Raw genomic sequence first — 24377 nt, 5'->3', positions numbered from 1 at the left:
GGAGCAGTAGCCACCACAAGTTATAGTTATTGTGGACCAGTAGTCACCACAAGTTATAGTTATTGTGGACCAGTAGCCACCACCAGAATAGTTATAGTGGACCAGTAGCCACCAGCAGACTGTTATAGTGGACCAGTAGCCAGCACCAGACTGTTATAGTAGACCAGTAACTAGAACCAGTCTGTTATGTTGGACCAGTAGCCAGTACCAGACTGTTATGTTGGACCAATAGCCAGAACCAGACTGTTATAGTGGACCAGTAGCCAGCACCAGACTGCTATGTTGGACCAGTAACTAGAACCAGTCTGTTATGTTGGACCAGTAGCCAGCACCAGACTGTTATGTTGGACCAATAGCCAGAACCAGACTTTTATAGTGGACCAGTAGCCAGCACCAGACTGCTATGTTGGACCAATAGCCAGAACCAGACTGTTATAGTGGACCAGTAGCCAGAACCAGACTGTTATGGTGGACCAGTAGCCAGGACCAGGCATGTTTTCTGTTTGGTTGGTTACGGTTTTCATCACTGATTCCCCGTCTTGTGCTTTGCCAGAGATGAAGGGTTATTTTGTACGCAAAACACAGATGGATTGAGGGAGAACCTTGGCTCACAGTAGGTATTTTTGAGGTATATCAACATGCTTTTTTTCCGATGCCACATCATTGAGCTGTGTTGTGTGCTCCGGCAGTAATTGCTGATGCTACATCATGAATCTTAAGTGCATTTTACAGCCCTTTGTCATGGATACCGTCACAGTCTGAATAACCATGACAAGCTAACACCTCTCAACATAGAACCCCAAAGAACCCAGTCTTTATTACATACATCGTACAAACTCAGTTCTAGAATGTGTACCAAGTAGAAAAGGTTGTTGTAGTAACTAAAAAATAAGGGGAAAATGCCCCCCAAAAAAAGAGGCCAAATATAGGGAACCTCCTGCTCACTGTGGTCTAAAATGATATCTTTAGTACCACTTTACAAGGCTGAGTTCTATGTCCCAAAAAGGGCACCCATCTACTGTCAGCACAGGTCCTGTCTTTGAAATGCCAACATGCTAGCGGACAGGAGAGAAAGAGAGAGGGGCACACAAAAGCAAGAGAGAGGGAAGGAAAATGGCACGTGCAAGAAATGCTGTCCTGCAAGTGCATCCACTCGTTTTCCCTTCCTTTCATTTCCTGCCCTCCCCCCTCTCTCCTCTGTTTCTCTGAGCTCCCTCTCCTTCTCCCCTTCTCCCCATCACCGCTCTTTGTCCTGGGGAATGCACCAACCAGAGAAAGAGAGAGAGAGAGAGAGAGAGGAGGGCGGGGGGGGGGGGGTGATAGGGGGTGTGAGCCAGCATGTCAGGGAGGGGAGAGAAAGAAAAAGGGAGTGAGAGACCGAGAGGGAGAATAGTGTGTGTGGCAGGGACGGTGAAGGAAGGAAAAAAAAAAACAGCCCAGCCGGCGAGGAGGTGGAAGGGGGGAGCAAGGAGCAACAAAAGAGGAACTGGGCTCTTTACTTTCAGCACCGCTTCTCCTCTTTTCCCTCTTTGTTTCTCTCACGGCTAAGCCAACTAGGATCTTTCTTTTTCCTTTTTTTTTTTTTATTCTTCCTCCTATTTCAAAGTTATTTTGGCTGCCGGAGACCAAAAGCCCCGAAACAGGGACAGGATCAGAGGAGAGAAGGAGAAGGAGAGAAAGAAGGAAGGAATGCAGTGTCACGTCTGTGCGACAGAGGAGGGGGGCAGGGCGACGTGGAGGGGATGAATGCCGCCCTGCCGAGGAACGCGTCCCGTACCGCTGTCGCCACCGCTGGCTTTATCCACCCTCACACTATCAGCCCCCACCCCTGCTGCCACTGCCGCTGCTGCTGATGTCGTTGGCTTGCAGATCTCTTTGAATCCGCCACAGGGAAAAGCACACACACACACACTCACACAGAGAAATACACACACGCATGCACCCATGCACAAACGCACACATGCAGCGTGTGGTGCAGAGTTGACGTTTGCCTCCAGCTGAGGGGTAATCGTGTCCTGGACGGGCCGAGCTGGGAGTCTGATTGAAGCGGAATATACTTCGACGTACACACAGAGAAACTCAGTGATACTTTTCTCCCGGCTACCTCTTCCCCACTCCACAGTTTGAAGTGGAGGGCTGAGGACAGGTGCGTGAATGTGAAGGAGCGGGAGGGAGGGGGTATCGGAGGGGGGTTTCTGGCAGTAAGGTCGACGGCGTGGTGTTACTTCCACAGCCCACAGTAACCGGCCAGGAAGCCTGTGAAAGACGGGATACGATCCACTGTGAGTAAAGCCATCATCTTCTCGGTCCTTGGCTCCGCCGTGGCCTTTTAAAGAAATTGTGTTTTCACACTGGCTGAGCTATCGCCAGCATTAACTTGTGTCTTCTTTGCACGGTCCATAAATACATGTGCTGCGGTTTATATATGGCTGCTTCATTACACCTGGTGCTGATCTGCTTTAAGATCTATGGGAATTAACCAGCCGACTCTATGTCTAACTGTGAAAGTGCTGGGTTTTAGATGAATGGATTGAATGTCTCCAGTTGGGGAAGGATTTATATGCAAGCACAGGCATTTTACCAGCGTGTATTCTGGGCTTGACTTGGTTTGTAAGTGGCACTTACTAACAATGCGTAGAAATGGGTTTCATCCTTTTAGAAAAAAGCATGTGGTATGTAAAATCTCAGTGGAAAAAACTCAATTAAAATGTGAAAGGAATTTCCTCCATTTGATTGATTGATTTAGTTTCATTTTCAAAGGCAATAGAATTACTTCAAAAGGCAATGGTGCATTAGCTTGCTTTTGTAAGATTGAGTGTGAGTGAAGCACAATTGCTGAAAGTACAGTTGGGACGAAGTGCAATGAGAAGCACTCTCTTTGCCTTGTAAAGTAAAAGTCTTGGCTTGGTGCAGCGTAGTGCTGCACAGGCATCTTTGCAACCCAGCTACTCCTTTAGACAGCCACACATTGCTCTGCGTAATGCATTCAGTTGTGCATTGAGTGTCTGCTTTACACCTCTATGGGCTGCGGCCACTGAGCAAAGCTTAAATCCATTAAAGCCATTACAGGTTCTCTGGAATTTCCCATTATCTAATGTCCTCTTCGAAAATAACACTAATCCCCGTCCCAATAGAATAGCCTAGCTGCAGTTGGTTCACAGCCCAACATCGTCAGATTACACCATGGTATGTTCACTTCTGTCCCAGAATGGGGCTAATTTCATCGCATTGATTCAGTGTAATTCTTTGAGGGGTAAAGGCATTTTCATCAATTGGATGAATGCTTATACTTGCTTATACCTAATTATGACTTCTAATGTTATTGTTTGCCAAGAAAAAGGGATAAAATATGTTGTAATGTAATGCAAATGTCATGCAAATCAAGGGGTCATCTTTTTAAAAGCCGGTTTGTCAGGTGTGACAACCTCTGTTTATGGTGCACATATGAATAAATGATAGAGTAGGATCCATCACAAACCCTGGCAAGCAATTAAGAAAAAACATAACAGCGCTTGTCTATGTACCGCATTTTGTCCTTACTGGGTAAATTGCATTGTAGCCTTGGAACTACGAATAATTTTTGTTATGCCACACTGCCAATTTTTGATCTAATTTAAGGGTTGGTGCACAGAAAATTGTAGTCACTTTTCTAACTCACTGCTTTGAGATGCTGGGGGCTTTCACCAATACATTGGTTGTACATGGTCTGCAACAACACATTTTAGATATTTTCTCATGCTCTCCCTCTCGTGTGGTTGAATTGGTCTCTTATACTGCCCTGTTTTAAACAAGGGATGTATGCTTATTGATGCTTCAACATTCATGTGTAAGAATGTGTGGATGATTTGATGTGAAATGTTTATCCAATCAACTCTATATCCTTTAAACATCCTAGGAACTAAGATGGATCCTCTTGTTAACTGAAAAAGAGAATGCTGTAGGGTATCTTATTATGGGAAGATTAGCCTATTCAGGTGAAAGTGATGGGCCGAACCATAGTTTGAGACAGCATAACAGGTTAGGATGGCCAGCCAAAATAACAATGGATCAGTAGACCATGAGAATGAGCAGTGTAACATTTGTGGACCCACTTGATGAAAAAGTCCCTAAAAAGCCTTGTGATGGATTCATTACGGAACTAGATTATAAAAAAAAAGGGCACGAACAGCCTAAAAAACTGGTTTAAATCTCAACGATCAACACTGGTTTCTTTAACATTTGTGTTCAAATGGTCAAAGTTCCCAAGCATATCATGTTTTATGGCGCTTGCGTAGAACTTGTCCAAAACATAACTGCATTTCTTTGTCTTATGACAAGCCTCATGAAGATTGAGCAAGCGCCTAGTCAATATAAACACACGTTTTTTTATAGTCCTGTATATCACTTCCAGGTGCTGTTCTGCCAACCATTTTCTTCCTATTGAGTTAGTAGAAGGAGAACAGTATCACATGTTGTGGTTTAATTAGTTTTCACTCCTGCAGTACAATGCAATTTAACTCGACGTGTTCAAGAAAGGCATATTAGATCTCGGTTTTATCCATTGAAAAACATGCACATTCTTTATGCGTGTGTTTATATGTCCATGATATCCAGAAAAGAATGGCACCATTAGAAGTTCAACAGATGTCGTACTCGTAGTGCAATCAAAACTTTCTCCCAATTTGGAAAATAAAATGTAATAGTGGTTGTTGGTTTGTGCAAGGTTTTTCAAAGGCTTTTTTGGGCACTCTGTTAGCCAACTTGTTCCTCATAGTTTTTTGTGAGCCTGAATTTAACAAGACTCATTTTGCATGAGCATTATTTTCTATGTTTTGGAGAGCCGTACTGTTTCATAAGAGATTGAAGAGGAGTTATCCATTCTACCCATGCACCTCCCTTGCCAACTGTCTTTAAATCAAGCTTTAATAGGAACCAAAGCACGTTTTTTTTCTTCTCTCTGGCACCATGTCATTACCCAGACAATGTCTGTTTAGGGACACATAAATAATATCGTTCTCCTTTTTATTATCCACCACTGGGGAAGAAAGACACCTTTGTGTGTGTAGCACATATGATTTTACCGGCAGAAGTTGTATTTTTCTAACTAAATACATGCCGGCATAAAAGATGAACAAATATTGGCGGGAAAGAGTGACTATATGCATGTCACCAACATAAAAACATGGTCTAAGGGTTAATGTACAAGAGAGACCTGGTCACAGAGAAGCCTGTAGTAGCCGGCCCTCACGCTAGCCACTGCTGCCAGGGGTGTTTAAAGGAGTTTCAGTGGCACAGAGAGTGGAATGCTACAATGCAAGCATTGTTCTGCTGGTGAAAAGACATCAGCACCCTCCTGCACTTCCCCTGCTTCCCCGCCCCTCCCACACCCACCTGAGCTCCATAATTCACATGTGTGGAGGCTCTATCCCACCTGGCACAGTGACAAGCGTAATGCTTTCAAACAGGAGTTGCTGAATGGCTCCCAGAGGTTGGTGCTCGCAAATTGATATGGAGCCCCCCCCACTCCCCACCAACTGGTTTCCAGTAAAGTTTCTGTTGCACGCGGAAACAATAATACCTTTTTTAAACATGTTAAATCCACAAAATCTGAACATTAATTGAGTCTTCGTCAGTGTATTCTAAGGACGCAGTGGTTAGTAACAACCATAAAGAACTGTGAATAACCAATTAAAATGTCGATCCTGATATAAGAAATGGTACAATAGGGTAAGGGTCCAACCTGGCAGGGTTTTTTGTCATTACCGAGAGAATTGGGCTTTCACGCAAATAAATGACAAAATGCTTAAACAAACCATTTACTTTTTAGTCATCAAATTAAATGCACTTTATTTTTCCCAGAGGGGGAAATTCCGTGACTTAGCAGGCTTTATCCAAAGCAACTAATTGTAAACTCAGATACATGTCATAAGGAGCGGGTATAGGGGTTAGGCCTCTTGCCCTAGGGTGCCTACAGGTAGGCTGCAGACACTGTGGATTGGGGCCAGTACTTGTGTGTGTTGAACATCTACAAACAAGCCCCATTTCCCGGCACTGCTCCACACATCCGAGTGGCTGTCTTTTCACAGCTCCCCACACACGGTTCTCCCCCCCAGCGCTACACTGACGAAGCCCGTAGGTAGCAGCTGCTCCTGGGCTGTGCCTGGGCTTGTTCCAGCCTCCTCTCATCTATATTTCAGTACAGCGTGGGCGTCCAGCAGGTCTCCGTTGAGAACACATGAGCATAATCATCTCCTGAAATTTGTAAATAGAACACCCTCCCTTTCCTCTGCTGTGTCCCCCCCCCCCTCACCCCTCTAATGACAATACCGTGAAGATCCTCAAAACGAGAGCCGGCCACAGCTTGTTCCAATGAATTCTCTTTGTACCAGCCAGTCTGGTAATTATTTAAAGTAGATGGTTGGTGTTTTGTACGTCTTTTTATTCATTCATTTATTTGACCACCTGAAATTATCTCTGCGGGACATAATTAAACCACGGGCAGCAGAAGCCTTTGATAAGAAACGAAAGCAAAAGTACAAAATCGTTTTTCTCATAGAATTGCTGTACCACTCTTGTGTCCTTTTGTGGAGTGTTCTTTGTTGTTTATTTATATATATGATTCTGTTCTCCTGTAGCTTTCCCTGGCGGATGAGCAGTGTGAGGTGACCCGTAACGGCTATGAGTCCAAAGAACTGGTGTACCTGGTCCAAATCTACTGTCAGGTAAGAATAACACTTCAGTAGGCCTGGGATCCATGCATATATTCATATATAGCACTTTCACACCACTAACACACCATTATAGCTGGGAGAACTAACACAATATTGTTGAAAACCTGTTGAATAAACTACACATAGTTTAGTCATATATATATATATGTGTGTGTGTATATATATATATTTGCATACATTTAGCATATTTCTACCACTGCCAACTACAACATTCATAAAGCAGTTTCAAGATTTATTGTGCATTCACTTCAATGCATTTATGTTATGATCGCTCCCACATTGTTATATAAAAAAACGTGCTATGTAGGAATGGAAAAGTGAGAGCCACAGCCCACAGATGTCCATGAGTGATTCTTTATTGGAAGGAAGCATAGACTAGGTTTTTAATGGAAAGTGTGCCCTGTTTGATAGAAACCTCAATGTCAATCAAATCCTGCCCTTCCGAATACCATTGGCCATCAATATTTAAGCTGCAGAATGAGATGAGATAATAATGAGAGAATTTTTGTGGAGGGCACTAAGCGTGACAAATTGCCAAATTCATCATTGTTGGCAAAAGTTTAGTGCTTTGAATGAAAACTGTGATTAGGCCCGAGTGCACCTGCAATGCAGCCCGTAAGCTATTACTTTGGATATATCTTTATCGAATTCTATTTCCTTGACCTTGCTGGAGGGAAAATGTGGCTGTTCTCATGGAAATCCCAGCTCTCGCCAACACCAAGAAACTCAAGAATCTTGATAGAGAGAGAGAGAGAGAGAGAGAGTCGGCCAGCTAAATTGGCACCAACATTTCGCCTCAGAGCGGGTTGGCAACAGCTGTTTGTTTTGATGCGCCGCTAGTCTCGTCGCGTTCTAATCCACAGAACCGTCGAGGGGACGGGCGGCGGCGATGAGGCCCAGTAGAGAGAGAGCTTCATCGGGTAAAGTAGAGCAGAAGAGTGTCCCGTTAGTCTGAGAAGTACCTCCCCCGCCCCCGCCCCCGCCCATTGCCATGGTGAAAACAGCACTTGGATGGCACTGGAACCCCAATCCGGCCGCCGCGGGCCCTGCTCCAGTCTCTCTCTGGGCCTCGTTTCTCTCTTTTTCTTCCGACCTTGGTCTCTTTCGAGGTTTGGATGGGATTTCTCGCCAGCTGAAACAGAAACAACAAATCTGTGGAACGACTAGAAGTGGATTTTCCTATTTTTTGCACGTTGCTTCTGTGTTTAGGAGCCAAGTTGTGTTTTGTGTGGTGAACCATGGGCAAAACTGACCCGGTTTGCACTGGTGTTTGTTGGTTTTTCTTTCCTCCTTCTGTCAAACCTGAAAAGGCAGAGTTGGCCCCATTAAAGGACTTGGTATGAGGAAATGTGTGGACATGTTTTGATGAGCTACACAGATAGTGAAAGATTTCCCGTACTGAGGTAACTAAAACCCTTTTAAGGGGGGAGGTTGTGATACTTGGACGGGGATGTTGAACAACCCTCTGGTCACAACGCTGTGTTACAACTCCTTGAGCCGTGAAACAGTTTGAAAGAATGCATAGTAGCATAATGTCCCTACTTGAGATAATAACAGAGTAGGGTTTATGTGACCACCAGACGAGCTTCATTTATATATTTTTATCCCTGTCTTACCATAACACGTTCTCCCTTGTTGGTTCTGTTATTTTTCTCAATGGAGGCCTTGCATCGTATTAATTAGTATATCGTATTAATTAGTATATCGTATTATATATGTGTATATGGCTTTAGTCCATCAAATAAACATTGCTTTATCAAGAGATCACTTTTAAGGGGCTAACAGGTAGGTACATGTTGCGGGTAAGGTCTGGGTTAGCGACGACAAATTCCCATGCCCCTGTGGGCATCACTAAGTACTTGGAAATCACTCTCCATCACATTCTCTCAAGATAAAGATAAAATATTATTTTATTATTAGTTTTGAGTTATGGAGTATTATGGAGCTTTCTTTTTATGTACATTACTCCCAAGCAGTCAAAGGATTGGTTGCTCTGAATATATCTGCTGACTATCTGCTCATCATCTGGACATTCAACATGAAACAAGAAGCTCCGTTTGCAAAACCGTACGGATCGGGACGGAGGCTGAAGTCTGCTGTAGAATCATAACCAAACCTCACCCCGAAAAATCCAGGACACCCATCAGATACTTGCCGTGACCACTAAGTACTTGGAAATCACTCGGCTGCGTTTCTCCCGTGCTAGGGCCGGAGCTGGATTGTGAGGCGCAGCTATGAGGATTTCCGTGTGCTGGACAAGCACCTGCATCTCTGCATCTACGACCGCCGCTTCTCCCAGCTGCCCGAGCTGCCCCGCTTCGACAGTCTGACGGACCAGTCCGAAGTAAGTTAAGCACTGCGTCGCAACCTCCAGGTATGCACACACAATCATAGGGGGGGGTGTGTGTGTGTGTGTGTGTGTGTGTGTGTGTGTGTGTGTGTGTGTGTGTGTGTGTGTGAGAAAGAGGACCACAGGAGGGAAACCGCACTTGGGTCAATTCATGTCAAATGTGGTTAATAACCAGCAGTGGAGCCACCATGACCCATTAAGGCAAACGACTTGGACTCAATACATATCTTCAATAATCTTCTATTTTTGTGCTTGATTGAACTAGATTCAATAAAACATTAGGTGGAGACAGGGGAATTAAGCCGACAACATTAATAACGCGATCCGACAAAACGCATCTCTGCGGGGGCTCCCGACCAAAGAAAGCAGTACAACCAGTCGTTCTCGTTTTATAATGAGAGGCAATTTCCGAGTGATTGTTTCACTTGTCTGCCTAGAGGAGGACATAGTCTTGGCTCTCAATAGCCGTTCCTAGGATCCATTGTTCCTTGGGACGTATTGGCAGGCTTTCAAACGAAACCCTGGCACGCACCTCCACCGCTCAAATGAACCTCAGCGAGGCCGAGTGTAGCTGGGATGGGCACGGCGATTGTCAACGGAGGAACGTCGGTTACATGGAGCCCCAGAGCTTTTGTGCGGCAGCCCGTGTCTTTACTGCTCTCATCTCCGCCTTTCGAAACCAGAAAGGTGCCCTCTAACGAGGTATCGGCGGAGGTTGTTTTGAGTGTGATTGGCTGCTCGAAAATCCGAAACCAGGCGCCCTTTTGCCACATACCACAGGCCTAATAAAACCCCCTGGTTGCACTAACAGAGAGGATAAAAAAAGAGTCGGAATGGCCAAATGGGCTGGGTAATTCCGGATTAATTGGGAATCCGGTGTGTCTTCGTACTTTGCCGAAGTGAGATAATGGATCCGGCTCATGTTTCTTAGGGAAGGTGTTCTGTAAAGCTGAATGTTAACTGCCCCCCCCCCCCCCCCCCCCCCCCTGCTCTCACAGTCTGTTTCCCAGATGCTATTGGCCTACCTCTCACGGCTCTCAGCCATCGCTGACAACCAGATCAACTGTGGGCCCGCCCTCACGTGGATGGAGGTAAGGTCCCTCAAAGAGGAGCCTATCAAAGCTGCACATTGTACAGCCGTCGCCACATTTAATTACATTACGTTAGTTCAACATCCCTTAACCCATGACGATAACTGAACACTCACGTCGAGATTTTCCCACATTGGTCTTCCACTGACTAAATTGCTTCAGAGGGAAAATAAATCACTGGCCTTGATTGAGCCAGAGTTGTGCTGGTTTAAATAAATGCATGACTACATGCATACTGTGTATTTTACAGTGGGGATTTGCCACTCTAAATATATAACATCTTGAGGATATTTTCTGGCTGGCGCTGGTATTCGCCATTACGACAGAAAACCACAACACACTGACTAATGACCCTGCTGTCCTTTCAAATAAATAAAAGCTGTGCATTTCTATATGCATATCACTACCAGGGTTGGAGCCACTTGTCGTATAAAGCTCGATTTGTGTGTTTGCTTGTGTCCGTGCGTGTGTGTGTGTGTGTGTGTGTGTGTGTGTGTGTGTGTGTGAATGCGTGTGCATGTGTGTGGGTTTGCTTGCTTGTGTCCTTGTGTGAATGCGTGTGTGTGCGTGAATGTATGTGTGTGCGTGAATGTGTGTGTGTGTGTGTTGCGTATCCCAGGTGGACAACAAGGGGAACCATCTGTTGGTGCATGAGGAGTCCTCCATCAATGTGCCAGCCATCGCTGCTGCCCATGTCATCAAGCGCTACATCGCCCAGGCCGCGGACGAGCTGTCATTTGAGGTGACGGCCCTCAGACGACACAGATGATGCATCTCCCTCTTTCTCTTTCTCCCACCCAACCACTCTGTCACGTCACTGTGTTATTCTGACACTGTCTATGAATGATTCTTGATTGACTACTACTTTGTGTCTTAATTCCTCACAATGACTGGTGCAAATGTGTACATGCCACTTAGGTTTGGTGTGAAAGACATTGTCTGAGATTGATTAAGACATTGATAGGGTTGGACGTTCCACAAAAGGCAACTCTCTTTCATATCTCGAACCTTGCCAACAGAAAATATCAATAGATACAGTATACAACGTAAATGTTTTCGGTACTATGTCGGCCACACTTATCTAGAATTGCGCCAGGGAGCTGAAGGGAGAATATTTCAATCTTTTTTTTCTGTGCTGCAGTGCACGTCAAAGCTGGTCCCAATGCAACCCAGTATTAATATATTCTCTCTCTCGCTGTTTTTTTTTCCATATCTCTGGCTCTCTCTCTTCTCAGGTGGGTGATATCGTGTCGGTCATTGACATGCCCCCCAAGGAGGACACCACATGGTGGAGAGGAAAACACGGCTTTCAGGTTGGTTGTCTGAGAAAATGTCCCCTGCAGAAGTCCCTGTGTGCATGATGATCAACTATTGCAGTTTTCAGCCACTGCGGTGTTGACAATGATACCGTATCTCTCCACACAATCCATCACATTCTCTCAAGATAAAGATAAAATATTATTTTATTATTAGTTTTGAGTTATGGAGTATTATGGAGCTTTCTTTTTATGTACATTACTCCCAAGCAGTCAAAGGATTGGTTGCTCTGAATATATCTGCTGACTATATGCTCATCATCTGGACATTCAACATGAAACAAGAAGCTCCGTTTGCAAAACCGTACGGATCGGGACGGAGGCTGAAGTCTGCTGTAGAATCATAACCAAACCTCACCCCGAAAAATCCAGGACACCCATCAGATACTTGCCGTGACCAATAGTACTAGAATCGTCTTTTATCCTACTACAATGTAACGATAAGGAAATTATAGATTCATGTCAGAACCCGGATTCTTTGCACTCCTACAGAATGCAATTGTAGTACATTTGCCAATGGTCAACTGGCCTCAACTTTGTTCTGTTCTGTTCTATGTTCTGTTCTGTTTTACCAATTCATTAGAAAAGAATGCTGGACCTGTACAACCTGTACCTCAGTGTTAAACTACACAAAATACAAAAATGCACAAAAGAAAATCCCATAACATCGCAATATTTACAGAATCGCATTGCATATCGGTATCAGCACTCTAAAGTCGTATTGTGAGGCCCCTCCCGACTCCCGTCCCCCTAGGTTTGACCCTCTGTCCCCCACACCGTGACCCCTTGCGTGTGCTTGAATCCGGCCTCCAGCTGCAGACAGTTTTTATCCATCTCGGCCCCTCCAGCCACCCCTCGATCTGACATGACCGCAGCTTACCGCTGATACCCCCTGCTGGGTGGCGAGTGCGTCCCCGTCTCATAATCCAGAAAGTGTTAAAGCAGACAGCTGGACTACTGGAGGTTTAGCAGTGGGTGGGGGCGTCTCTCTCTGAACTCCCATGAACTCTAGAGAGCTGACTTGAATGGGTTTATTTATGTCTTTATTTTTTCGTCAAGTCGTGTGTGTGTGTGTGTGTGTGTGTGTGTGTGTGTGTGTGTGACTGTGTGTTTGTGGCTACATCAGAGCAGCTGCTGTGCCATCTTGCCTATGCTTTCACTCACAATTTTGCTTACACTCTCGCCCTCACTTTCTCTCTCTGGCTCTCTCTCCCTATCGCTCTTGCCCTCAATCTCTCTCTCTCTGGATCTCGCCCCCTCTCATTCTCTCGCTCTCTCTCACTCATTATCTCACCCCATATCTTTTGCTTTCTCTTTGTCACTATCTTGCGCCTTATCTCTTTCTCTTTTCTCACTCTCACTCCACCTCAATCTCTTTCTCTCGCTGCCTCGCTCTCTTTATCACTATCTCTCTCTCTCTCTCTCTCTCTCTCTCTCTCTCTCTCTCTCTCTCTCTCTCTCTCTCTCTCTCTCTCTCTCTCTCTCTCTCTCTCTCTCTCTCTCTCTCTCTCTCTCTCTCTCTCTCTCTCTCTCTCCCCCTTTCCCCCTTCCCCCCCCCCCCCCCCACTCTTTCCACCGGGGAGCAGACAGCCAGTCAGTCAAGCCGTCTGTGTTTGTTTATGTGAGTGGCCGCGGAGGGTTGTCAGACGGCGCTGTCTGTCCATCTGTCGTGTTCAAGGCTTAGCGTAGCACAGCTCCGGGCGAGCTCTAGCGACGCTGCTTCAGAGACATGGTAGTAGAGGGGGGAGGGGGAAATCAAAATACAGCAAGTTGATGGGATAAAAGGAATGAAAGATCAAATTGCATGAAAAAGGCCTAGGCTCCAAACTGTACACGAGGGGGCGTGTCAGTATGTTGGTGAATGTTACGTGAGTGAACTGCTGTGTTGATTTAGTATCATGGTGCCACCTGCCGCTCTGAAATCCTCCTCTGATGTATGATATGCTGTTACCGCAGTAAAACGTCATGTGTCAGACAGCCAGCCCGCGCTGGCTGTCTGTATCCATTCTATCCACCTACCATTTAATTCTCCCCCCCCCCCCCCCCACCCCAAAAATCAGGCTTTCTACTAAAAGGACTCAAAGTCCCGACTCATAATGTACGGCGCGCTCTGCTTTAGTAAAAGGCCACTTACTTCACATCCGAGCGGCCCTATTTAAATGGCCCCTCCCGGGGCCCTCGGTGAGGCCCCTTTCAGAGCATGTCAGCGAACGCAACGCCCTCGCCATGTTAACACGACCGCGCTCCACGGAGATAAAAAGGTGTGTAGTAGCTGTTGAGCAGTGCTCTCCATCCCGGCTCTTGTAATCTAAAAAAAAGTGATGGTCCTGTTACTCTCTCTCTCTCCCTCTCTCTTTCCCCTTCTCTCTCCCTCTCTCTCTCCCCTTCTATCTCCCTCTCTCTCTAGGTTGGCTTCTTTCCCAGCGAGTGTGTGGAGCTGATAAACGATAAAGTGCCGCAGTCTGTGACCAACGCAGTGCCAAAGCCAGGTACCCTGGGCCTCTAACACAACCCTCTAGTGGGAGTGTCTGTATGCTGAGAGGAGATTGCCCTCATCGTTTAATCACCTGAATATCATGTACTGCAGCTGATACGGGCACATATCAATGAATGAGTTCAGGCCTTGTGATTGTACCATATGAAGTACATGTGGGTTTTGTGCTTTTGTGTTGGCTTGCGCAAATGTCAGATAACATGATGATTACAGCAAGTATTTTTTGTGTTTTAAGGGAAGTGTGTCTTTATTAGACCATTTATTTAAGACCTTGTTCCTAATGCACCGTTCTAATGCACTTGTATCTGCGACAAATGGAAGGGAAATTATGAAAGTTTTTTCTTAAACAAATTGTTATTTTAACGGCGGGGCGGGATGTTTTTCCTCTGTCAATATGCAGATCAACTGCATATCAAAATAAGTCAAGTCATCGGATAAGCCCAGTGACCATATCCCTCTTGTTGTTAAACTGAGTCAGAATAATAACACCATAAACCCTCTTGGCATGACTACAGCACACATTTTTTTCTTTGATTATGGTTCAAACCGGAGCCCCGCACTTGAACCCTTTCCCTTATCCCCCACATAGAATTAGATTGATCCCCAAAAAGAAAAACAAGCCCTGCATCCATGTAGGGTCTTAAGCCCCTCCTGTATCAAGAGGAGTGACTCATGAGCAGCATGACTCACACATGGCTCCACGTGGAACTCCGTGGAGAGGAGCAGGCTGTTTGATCGAGTCTTACTGAAGAAATGAGGATTACCAAATTAAAAAATAATTAGAAACACCCACCTCCACCTCCACCTCCTCTTCCTCCACCTCCTCTTCCTCCTCCTCCTCCACCTCCTCTTCCTCTTCCTCCTCCACCGAGGTCTCCTGACCTCCAACGAACTGGAAAATTGGAAAAGTGATGACACGCTGCAAAGAAAAACATGAAGATATGCAAAAACATAAATATGAGCCCCAGTAAGCCACAATTATCAGGGGGTCGGCGGGGTATAAGACGTTTCAGATGCGGGGCCTGGTGCTATTGGTTAGCATGTGGATCATTCCCAAGGTTCAGCAAGCGCAACTTTTTCTATTTGGAGTGTATTATGGCACGCCATGCACGCCACAATGATCCTCGATAAAGCCATTTTAGCCCTCACACTATTTGTGATGCTCTCATGGCACTTGTTCCGGGCACACTTCGCTCATCCATCTGCACGTCGATGTTTTTCAGAAAATGTTATGTCGTTGTGTTTGTTTCGCTGAGCAACATCTAAGAAAAAAAAGTGAAACATCCATAATTCAATGCTCCTTCAAATGATTAACACGGGGGGACACAGCTCATTAACTAGGCCCCGTGTTGGCTCATCTCTCAGTGGAAACCTATGGCTGCATGGCTTATGCCCCCCCACCCCCACCGCCACCCCAGTCTGTCTCTTTAATGTTGCAGACATGAATCCATCCTGCTGGTATGGGTTATTCGACTATTTCTGATGTTTGCTTTGCATCTGACTGTGAACCGCTCCTCCCCTCTCCCCTGCTCAGCATCGCCATGCACTGGTCTGCAGCCTGCATCCTGGAACCTCTTCCCTCCCTGTGCGTGCGGGTATACTTTACGTTCTCTCTCATTCTAGTTCACCGCCCCCTGCTTTATATCGCCATGGGTACTTTTAGTACTTGACAAAAAGATGTATACGGCATGTACCCGTGATTTGCATTTGAGCATTGTGACTGTCCAACACGGCATAAACACGGTGTAAACGCAACGCTTCATGCCCGCGTTGTCGCCACCAGAGACTAAACCTCCAGGTTCAGAAAGTAAATGCCCCTTCTTAGTTAGGTACACCCACCTCAGCACATTTGCTTAGGACTCTCCCGTCAGCAGAACCCAGAGGATGATAGTGAAATTTGCTGGGCTGCATGAATGAAATAAAGTACAAATAAGAAGAGCCCTGCAGGGATTTGACTTTCAAAAACCTGGAATTGTCTGCCTCGATTGTCTACCTCAATTGTTGAGGTTGTCTATGTATAGTCAGGTCGAGGGCCACATTCAAGTGAGGCATCAAGGCTCTTCTACGGATGCCCTTTAAAAAATAAAATTGATTTTACCGTCCCATTGGCTTACTATTCAAAGCCCACCTGCCTCCATAATCCTAGATAACATGGTTTCTAACTCAACAAGTGCTTTTCTCCCCCTCCCTCCCCGTCTCTTCTTGATGACGCTGCTTGCCTCATCCATGCATCCATCCAAACATCCAACCGACCGACCATCCATCCGATCATCCTCTGCCTGCCTGCCATTGCGCCGGGCTGCATGCAGACCTGGAGATGGAGAGTGTAAAACAGGACAATGTTTGGGTCGCTGACCCCCTAAACCACTACAGCCCTGATTCAGGTAGACAAACAACGCCGGGTGGGCGAGGGGAAAACTCTGAATCACCCATTTGTTCTTCTGTTGTTGCTCCTCTTTCCCTTATGATCTTTAACCCTAACACCTCTCCGATCCTTTGCACTACTTGTGTTAACTGGTCATGGAATCTAACCGAAGGCTTCAGATACTCTTGTTCTTGTGATTTGTCTATTTTTCTACCCATTTTATGCATTTATTATTTGGATCAGCTACTGGCATTTTCTCATTTTTTTTATGCGTGTCATCGTTATTTTCACTTAACTTTAATTGCTTTTAACCATTTGAGCAAGCATAGCTTGTTTATTTGTGTATAATGCGTACCAAGTTTGTGGTAAGTTTGTAAAGATATTTGTGTGAATATAGGCCAACATTTAGATGAGGAACAAACCACATCACCTACCTTCCCATTGGAGCGTTACACTTTATTCCTCTTCTATACTTACTTCCCTTATTTTGTAATCAGTGCTGTCTTGTTTATACAGGTACGTTTCTGTGTCCATTTGCAGTGTCATGCTATGTATGCAATGTGGTGCTGAATGACTGGATAGTATGGATGACGATGCATTGAAAATGTAAACGTCGAATGAGTGTCGTCAAGTGTCATATCGCTCTGTGCAGTTACTTTCACCACTCCTAGGTGATTTCAAATAGCTTGAGCTTTATTACAGGGCTCCTCCAGAGCTGTTTGAATGGAGGCCGGGGTCTGAGCTCTGGGCTTTTGCCAGCTGTATTTGTATGTATGTGTTTGGTTGAGGCTTGAAAGGAGCATGCAGGGGTGCCATGGAGCTAGGTCTAGACCAGCCTTGATTTATTTAATCCTTTTAAAATGGGGAGCGGGGGGAGCTCTAAAACCCCATCCATTGAGCATTAAGCTTTGTGCTGCAACAGTAAGAATCTCTGTCCCCGGCTGTTTCCCAAAGTGAAGGCTGCAGCCTTGCTAGGACGCGTCCTTGCTAGTCGCGTCCTAGGGAGATGAGACTAGAGTGCTAGCTCGAGTGCTTCCTAGCCTTTGTAACGTTCAGACTTTGGAACGACTTGGTAGTGTGGAAGCGCTTCCGCTTCCGCTTTTTAATACTGCGTGTCCGCTTGTAAACACATGTGCGCTTATGAATAAATCATGGAAGCAATCAAGCTGATATTTATTTGACTTGTCTGTTATGAATGCGGTCATGTCTCCTTCGCATGGAGCCTCTTTGGGGAAGTCACAAAAGCTTTGTAGCGGTTGATCGAATCGTCTTTATTAAAAGGAAAATCCATTTAATTTTTTTATAAAACTAAGTGAAATTGTCTGAGAACTTAATTCATGCATCACATTTACAGTACGGTTGATTACTATTATGCAGGGGGAAAAAGACAAAGAGATGATAAACATGTATTCATTTGGATAGATTATTTACCTGATCTGATTCATATATGCCTACTTATGTGTTCAAAGCACTTATGTGCTTTGGACACATAAGTATATCATATAAAATACTATTATATACGTTCATTAAAAATTACAAACATTGCAAATGATCGGTTGTGCATTAATTTGACAACATTGGATAGTGGCACTATCCCTTCCACCGGTAAACAAATGTTTGTGCGCCACCCTAAAAAAGGGCGTTGAGCATGCTTCCTTGACATTGGGAAACAGCCCCCCTCTCCATGGCGACTGAAAGAGCACATTCCAGCAGGCAGCCCCACAACACTCGCTTACAAACTCGGCACTCCCAAACTTCTCCCACTCCTCCGAGATCGACTACTGCCTTTGGGGATCTCAAACTGAGAATATGGTAACCTTTTTTTTTTTAAGGAAAATACCTGTACTGACCCAAGGTATTCTGTTCATCAGTTAGACAATCCGTTCTGTGGCATTGCATTGCAGTTAAATGCAGATGTGTAAGTGAGCACAAGTGAAAGCTACTGGCAGGCCTTGCCCCCATTATGGTCCACCAGCTTGCTTTGCCAGATGTGGCGTTCCACCTTTTATTTTTCCACCATGCAGTCCTTCCTGGCACAGACTATCGTCACGTCTGGGGACGGGTGATTGGGCAGCTGTGTGCAGTGCAAGCCGAGACAGCTGGTTATGTGATGGAGAGAAGGGGCAATAGGAAGAGGAGAGCCGTTGCGTTGTTTTTGTCTTTTCTTTGGGATGTAAAAACCGACAGCTCATTAAAACATTTAATGGATATAGCCTTATGAATAATGGCTTACTTAACTCTAAGAACTGACTTGGTAGACAAAGTGAATACCCCTGCCCTAGCCGTGAACACCCCCTGTGGTGTCCGGACGACCACGTGGCAGGTCTCGTATGTTCGCGTGTCCCCGTGTACGCATGTCACCTCCATGGGTAACATGCGTCTCTCGCAGCGGCGGCGGCGTCTCTCGCGGCGGTGGCGTCTGTCCCGTCCGGGTTCTGCATTCTGAATGGGTGGGGTACTTTACCTGGGGGTCGTAGTGGGATCTTCATGCCCGCATCCTCCACCATATGTGGCAACCATATGGGGCCTCTAGGGCCTCTAGCCTCTAGCCTCTAGCCTCTCGCGGACACGAGCGCTTCCTCCTTCCTCGCTCCCGTTTCTGGTCTGCCAGAATGTCAGTCCTCTTATATTGGCTCCTCGGCTTTCGGCCAGGTGTCCCCCAATCAAGCTGATTGGGGTTCGGTCGGTGCTCTCCGTCGCCGGCTGGTGGGTGACGGTGGTAACGGCGATCCAGGACCAACCCTCGGGCTGGTCCGGGCCGAGGTTTACGGGGCGGGATGCGTGTGTGTGTGTGTGTGTGTGTGTGTGTGTGTGTGTGTGTGTGTGTGTGTGTGTGTGTGTGTGTGTGTGTGTGTGTGTGTGTGTGTGTGTGTGTGTGTGTGTGTGTGTGTGTGTGTGTGTGTGTGTGTGTGTGTGTGTGTGTGTGTGTGTGTGTGTGTGTGTGTGTGTGTGTGATTTGGAAATCATGTTATTACTATTACATTGTTGTGCATTAATAATGGCGCCAAAGATTACATTACTAAACCGTCAGTCTCCGTATGAAACATGAGCTGCATGAACTTTGCACCTTGCACGTGGATTCCTCAGTACTGTACAAAATGAGAGGATTTTGGACTCTTCCAATAGTGAGCAAAAAGAGGGGGCTAAAGAAAGGGCTTTGAATACGTTATAAGGATTGTTCCACTGCGGGGAACCACCAGATGCTGCCGCTGGCTCTCCTCTGGAGACAGTAAAACGATACAGGGAAGTAGTTGGCTATTAGCTGACAGTGCGAAGAGGAGAGTTTGTGGTGCGCCTTTGCTTTGAGCGTGGACTTCTGACGGGAAAAACTTGCCACATTGCGACTCTCGCCTTCTTTCGTCCAGTTGCTTTTATGTTAAGTTTAAAGAGGACAAAGACTCGATTAGTGTACACTACTTGAAATTCCGCTTTTTTTTTCGCCAAGGACAGTTCGCCGTTATGGAACAAAGGTAAGAATCTGGGCCGTGTTTTTCTTCAAGTAACCCGTTTCAATAAATACACGTATCGTTAATATTGTTCCGCTCGAATAGAGGCGAACCATGTGGATATAATCGTACTACACAGGGTTTCTCATAGGGTTTCTACACACCCAACAACACTGACGAGATGATGTTTTACCGTGGCCTACAGTTACCCGATAGCCAAACCAAAAAGTTTTCGTAGGGGAGGATTACAATGCTATTAGTGATGTACATGTAACGTCATCACTGTCATGGTCAAATCCAAACTAATATCTCAATTCAGCTATTCCAACTTTCTGTTGATTTCAATCCGCCTTTAACAAACGTCTGTTTTGGAAGGGACATTTTCAGCATAACATTCCTAACCTAACGTATTACTCGTCTAAACCGCCAACTATATGGCTGTAGGTGTCTGCTTTTGAAGTGACATTTAAACCTAACATTGCTAACCTGGTACATTACTCATAGGTGTACTCCTCCCAAAATTAGCCTAATTTGTACGTACATCATTGATAACGTAACTTCTATAATAAATAAATAATCTCCCTATATTGCTCTGCTGTGTGGTTATGTTGACACCCAAGAGCTCATCAGCTAACATTGAATGCAACTAAACATTGTATCCAACTAATTCCTTATTCATTGTTTATTAATTTTAGGTTATTGCAAACTTACTGAAAACTTACTGCGAAATGGTCGTGTGTATTGTGCATTTAATGACACGTGAAGGGCAACGGCTGCCCGCACTTGTGTTTTATGCACACAAATAACACACGCCTCTCAGCTTTAGTTACTCCTGTAACAAAAAAATGATTTAGTGGCGCTGGTATAGCATTAGGCCTGAAGTTATCATTACTCAAACGGATCACAAAACTGGACTGTTGCAAATGTCCTACATAAATGCTCTTTGTTGAGTGCAAGACCACACATAACCATTTATGTGTCTCTGGGCCTCTGTTCTGTCTTCTCTAGGCTAGAATTGTGTTAAGTGGGCCATTTAGCGTTAGGAACAATAAGCCATTTTGCTCCTTCCATCACCACAACACTTGAGCTCCTATGTCCTTTTCCGGACAGAGGTCACTGTCTCTGATGGCCGCCTTCTAATAGGACACATACACAGACGAGACACACACACAGACAAGCACACACTGCCTCAGTTGTTTACACTTGACACTAAACGGTTCCTCTCCAGGACGTCAGTGGAGGATAGTTATGGTCTGTTAATGTGGCGCCCATTGTATTAACGCTGCACCCCTCACCAGCAGTTTCCCTCCTCTGGCCCTCTCTGCCCTGATAAGTTATGTAAACAATGTCAATACAGCTTAAGGCCTCATCCATTGTGAGCTATCTGCAGCCCAGTGCTTGTGTCACTGATAGCAGAACAGAATCAAAGAAGAATGTAGAACAGATCAAAGTTTATTCAAAGCTGCTTAATTGCCAAAGTGAGATCCTTTTATTCTCTGCACAGAGGAAATTATTTTGTCCCAATTCAGCCTACTACCACATTACTCTTACATGCTAAATGACAGCATTGACAACGTGAGCTCAGTGCTATCATGGTGCGAGCTCTTCTGTGTTTAAAACCTGGCTGTTGCTCTGACTCATGAAGCCCTAAACCATGTCTTGATTACATTTCTTTTTGTAATGTTGATTACTGTTCTGACTACAGCTTCTTCTTTGAGAGAGTAAAGCCTGGCTAAATGAACGGAATGATGTTGTTTTAATGCTTGGCTTCCTCTCTCTTTAAACACTCATTTGAGTCACGCACCAAACCTGCCACTGAACTCTCTCCTGGGTAAAGGGCCTAGTTGGAAGAATATCAGTAATGAGGAGCTTGCAAACAAAATGGGATTGAGTTACTGCTAATATCGTGATCTACTAACTCTAAGCCTTCAGAAAAGTGTAATTCCAAAATGAGTCATAAACGCTTGAACCTCCTGCAGTGGTTAAATGATACGAATGCAAACACCAGGGATAGGCTGTTGGCTCTCATTTACCTAGCTGTAACTGCTGAGAGGTCATCCGTACTCGTCCAGATTCTTGGAAGCCGTCTTAACACCGAGACCCACACTGAGCACCGCCCAATGACAGCTGAGCTTGATTAATCACAGTGCACCATGTGATGCAATGCCTTTTTTTCAACTGCTTTGGAAGCCAAACACACAAAGCGTTTAGCATAGTGGACAAGAGCCCCAGCCTACAGGACTGTGTATTGGCAAGGATCTTGCAATACGACATTTATGGTGATGCAGAAGGCAACGACAACAGCTTTATGTTCAACAATATGGTGTGAGGCTGTGAATTACCATGTTAACTTAAGGTATGAGTTGATGTTGTGCAAATGACTGAGCCCAGGGGCAACAATATCCTTCATTTTTTTTCCTATGATATATATTTCCGTCTATCCTTCTCCCTCACCGTCCAGTCCCGTCCGCATCATTCCATGTCCCACTCTGATGCCCAATGAGGAAAGGTTGGTCTGAGGGCCTCCTCAGTTCTCCAGCCTGCTGCAGATGCCCATGTCTCCTGGGGCTGTCAGGTGTTGAGATGTAGAGCAGAGGATGGGAGTTCCTCTCTGCTCTCCTCAGCAGAAGAGGGAAACTACACTCTGAAGTGACATGAGAGTCGATCGAGGTGCCTCGTTTGAAAATGTCACGCTCGTTTATCCCCAATGCAACGCCATTGTCCGTTTTTGTCTCGTCCGACACGGACGCACACAAACACGGACCCAACAGAGTATTGCAGGCCGTTTGATCCCTCGACAGTGTAAATAATGATGCCTCAGCTGTTATTTTCTGGCTGTGGATGCTGAACACAACAGAGGGAATTCAAAAAAATAATTCTATCCCAATAAGGCTGTAGAATCAAAGGGATGATTTACACTTCTGTGCCGAATAGCCGCCGTGTGTCTACGGCGACGCTTGTATTTCCGATTCTTCCTCCAAAACATTACATTTTTCACTATGCGGGTATCAAGAGAGCAGAGGTATACCAATAGCAGCTATTCGGGTAGAAGTTTAAACCTTGCACTTTAGGATCGAGATTAGGTTCACAGAGCAGTCCGTGTACACCTAACTGTCTTTATTTCATCTCATGTGATGGAGAGCGCCTTATCCATGGAGAAAATTTCAATTTAATCGCTGCAGCCTCTTGATGGATGCCTGATCACGTGCATGGCGAGGCCCAGCGAGGTCTCGTGATGCAACACTAACAGCAAATTAGTTTTAACGTCGTTCTGTGGATCTTCTCGAAGCCCGAGTGGAGTGCTGCCGCTACATAATGCTCTGGGAGGGTTGTAATGTAACTCTGGGTGGTAGTGAGAAGCTGAAAGGAAAGGGTTTTCTGTTTTTAAACACAAAAAAACTCTGTGCTGTTCTGTAATGGTACTTCAACCACCAACAGATGAATATTTAAAACGAATGCTTGGCATTCTAGCAGGGGCTTTTGTCCACATTTGCGAAGAGTTGTTTACCTCCGTGGCGTGCATTCATGTTGCAAATACCCGGTGTTGTTAATATTAAGTCTCCATGCCAGAGGACCAAGCATTACCGGAGAGACATTTGTCAAGGATAGATTTATGATTTATAAATGTTGCAGTTGAATGCCCGTGGGTCATATACAAACCTGCTTCTTTGTTTTTTAAACATAGTTGTCACTGTAGTATTTAGAAGAACAGCACAGCAGCGCCTTACCGCATTGTATTATCCCAGAATATAGCCCTTTTCGGTTGCGCATTTAGACAAATATTAAACATATTGACTTGATTCTACAAACTTTCTTTGATGGGATGTTATTTTCAATGAAAATACAACATAGGAGAATGATCACCCAAATGAATGACCCACTTTTCTATTGAATAACCATATGCTGCGGGAGCAGGTGAAAAGATGGCAGGTCTGCTCACTAAAACTCCGGAAGAGCGGAAATATCGGGGACTGTGTTTCAAATTAGGAGCAGGAATGTGCCCCTGGAATACCAGAGAAAAATAAACCTGCTCGACCATGATGACCTCTCCTGCTTGGCCGGGGGGATCTTGCATTGGATACATTAGTGGCTGTGTCTTTGGTCAAAGTACATGGTACCTCTGAGGCCACAAAGGGAGATGAATCTCAGATCCCGCTTTGTGTTCTTGACATGTTTAGACAAGGTAGAATTCCATTCATCTTCACAATAACTGAGGTCCAGATTATCATTTTTGGCATTCCCTCTGAACTCTAGTAAAATGTGTTTAGGATCGTTGCTCCTTGCGCCCCATTCGGATATTGAAGAAGGTCGTTGATATAAAGGACAGACGTAATGTAACGCACTACGCACACTGTTAGTGATATGCAGAATGAAGAACCTTGTCATGTTGAGCTTGGCTAGCAAGCTCAACAAGACATGTGTTATGCGAAGCGAACTGGTGCTTTATGTAAACTTGGTTACGCATTGGATCAGTTTCCATGTGGTGCTATGCACTACTAACCACTATGTATTTAACTTTGGTGGTTGTATTTTCAACACATTTGGCCTATTGTATGCAGTCACCTCTATACTGTGAATGGGCTCACCAGTTGAGGCGCATTTTAC

General features: G+C 45.2%; 1 protein-coding gene across 1 annotated transcript in view; it reads left to right on the top strand.

The window, feature by feature from the left end:
- The window catches only part of arhgap32b (Rho GTPase activating protein 32b), a 77508-nt gene that overhangs the window by 37564 nt on the left and 15567 nt on the right, over positions 1-24377 (top strand). The window contains exons 6-13 of the mRNA XM_030361057.1: positions 6615-6701; positions 8917-9054; positions 10059-10151; positions 10771-10893; positions 11387-11464; positions 13875-13956; positions 15496-15546; positions 16271-16345. Coding sequence (XP_030216917.1) covers positions 6615-6701; positions 8917-9054; positions 10059-10151; positions 10771-10893; positions 11387-11464; positions 13875-13956; positions 15496-15546; positions 16271-16345 — 727 coding nt within the window. The remainder of the gene's footprint in view (positions 1-6614; positions 6702-8916; positions 9055-10058; positions 10152-10770; positions 10894-11386; positions 11465-13874; positions 13957-15495; positions 15547-16270; positions 16346-24377) is intronic.

This window comes from Gadus morhua, chromosome 7, assembly GCF_902167405.1.
Source record: "Gadus morhua chromosome 7, gadMor3.0, whole genome shotgun sequence".
NCBI classification, from domain to species: Eukaryota; Metazoa; Chordata; class Actinopteri; order Gadiformes; family Gadidae; genus Gadus; species Gadus morhua.
Note: the sequence above shows the minus strand (reverse complement) of the source record. Positions and strands in the feature narration are given on the sequence as shown.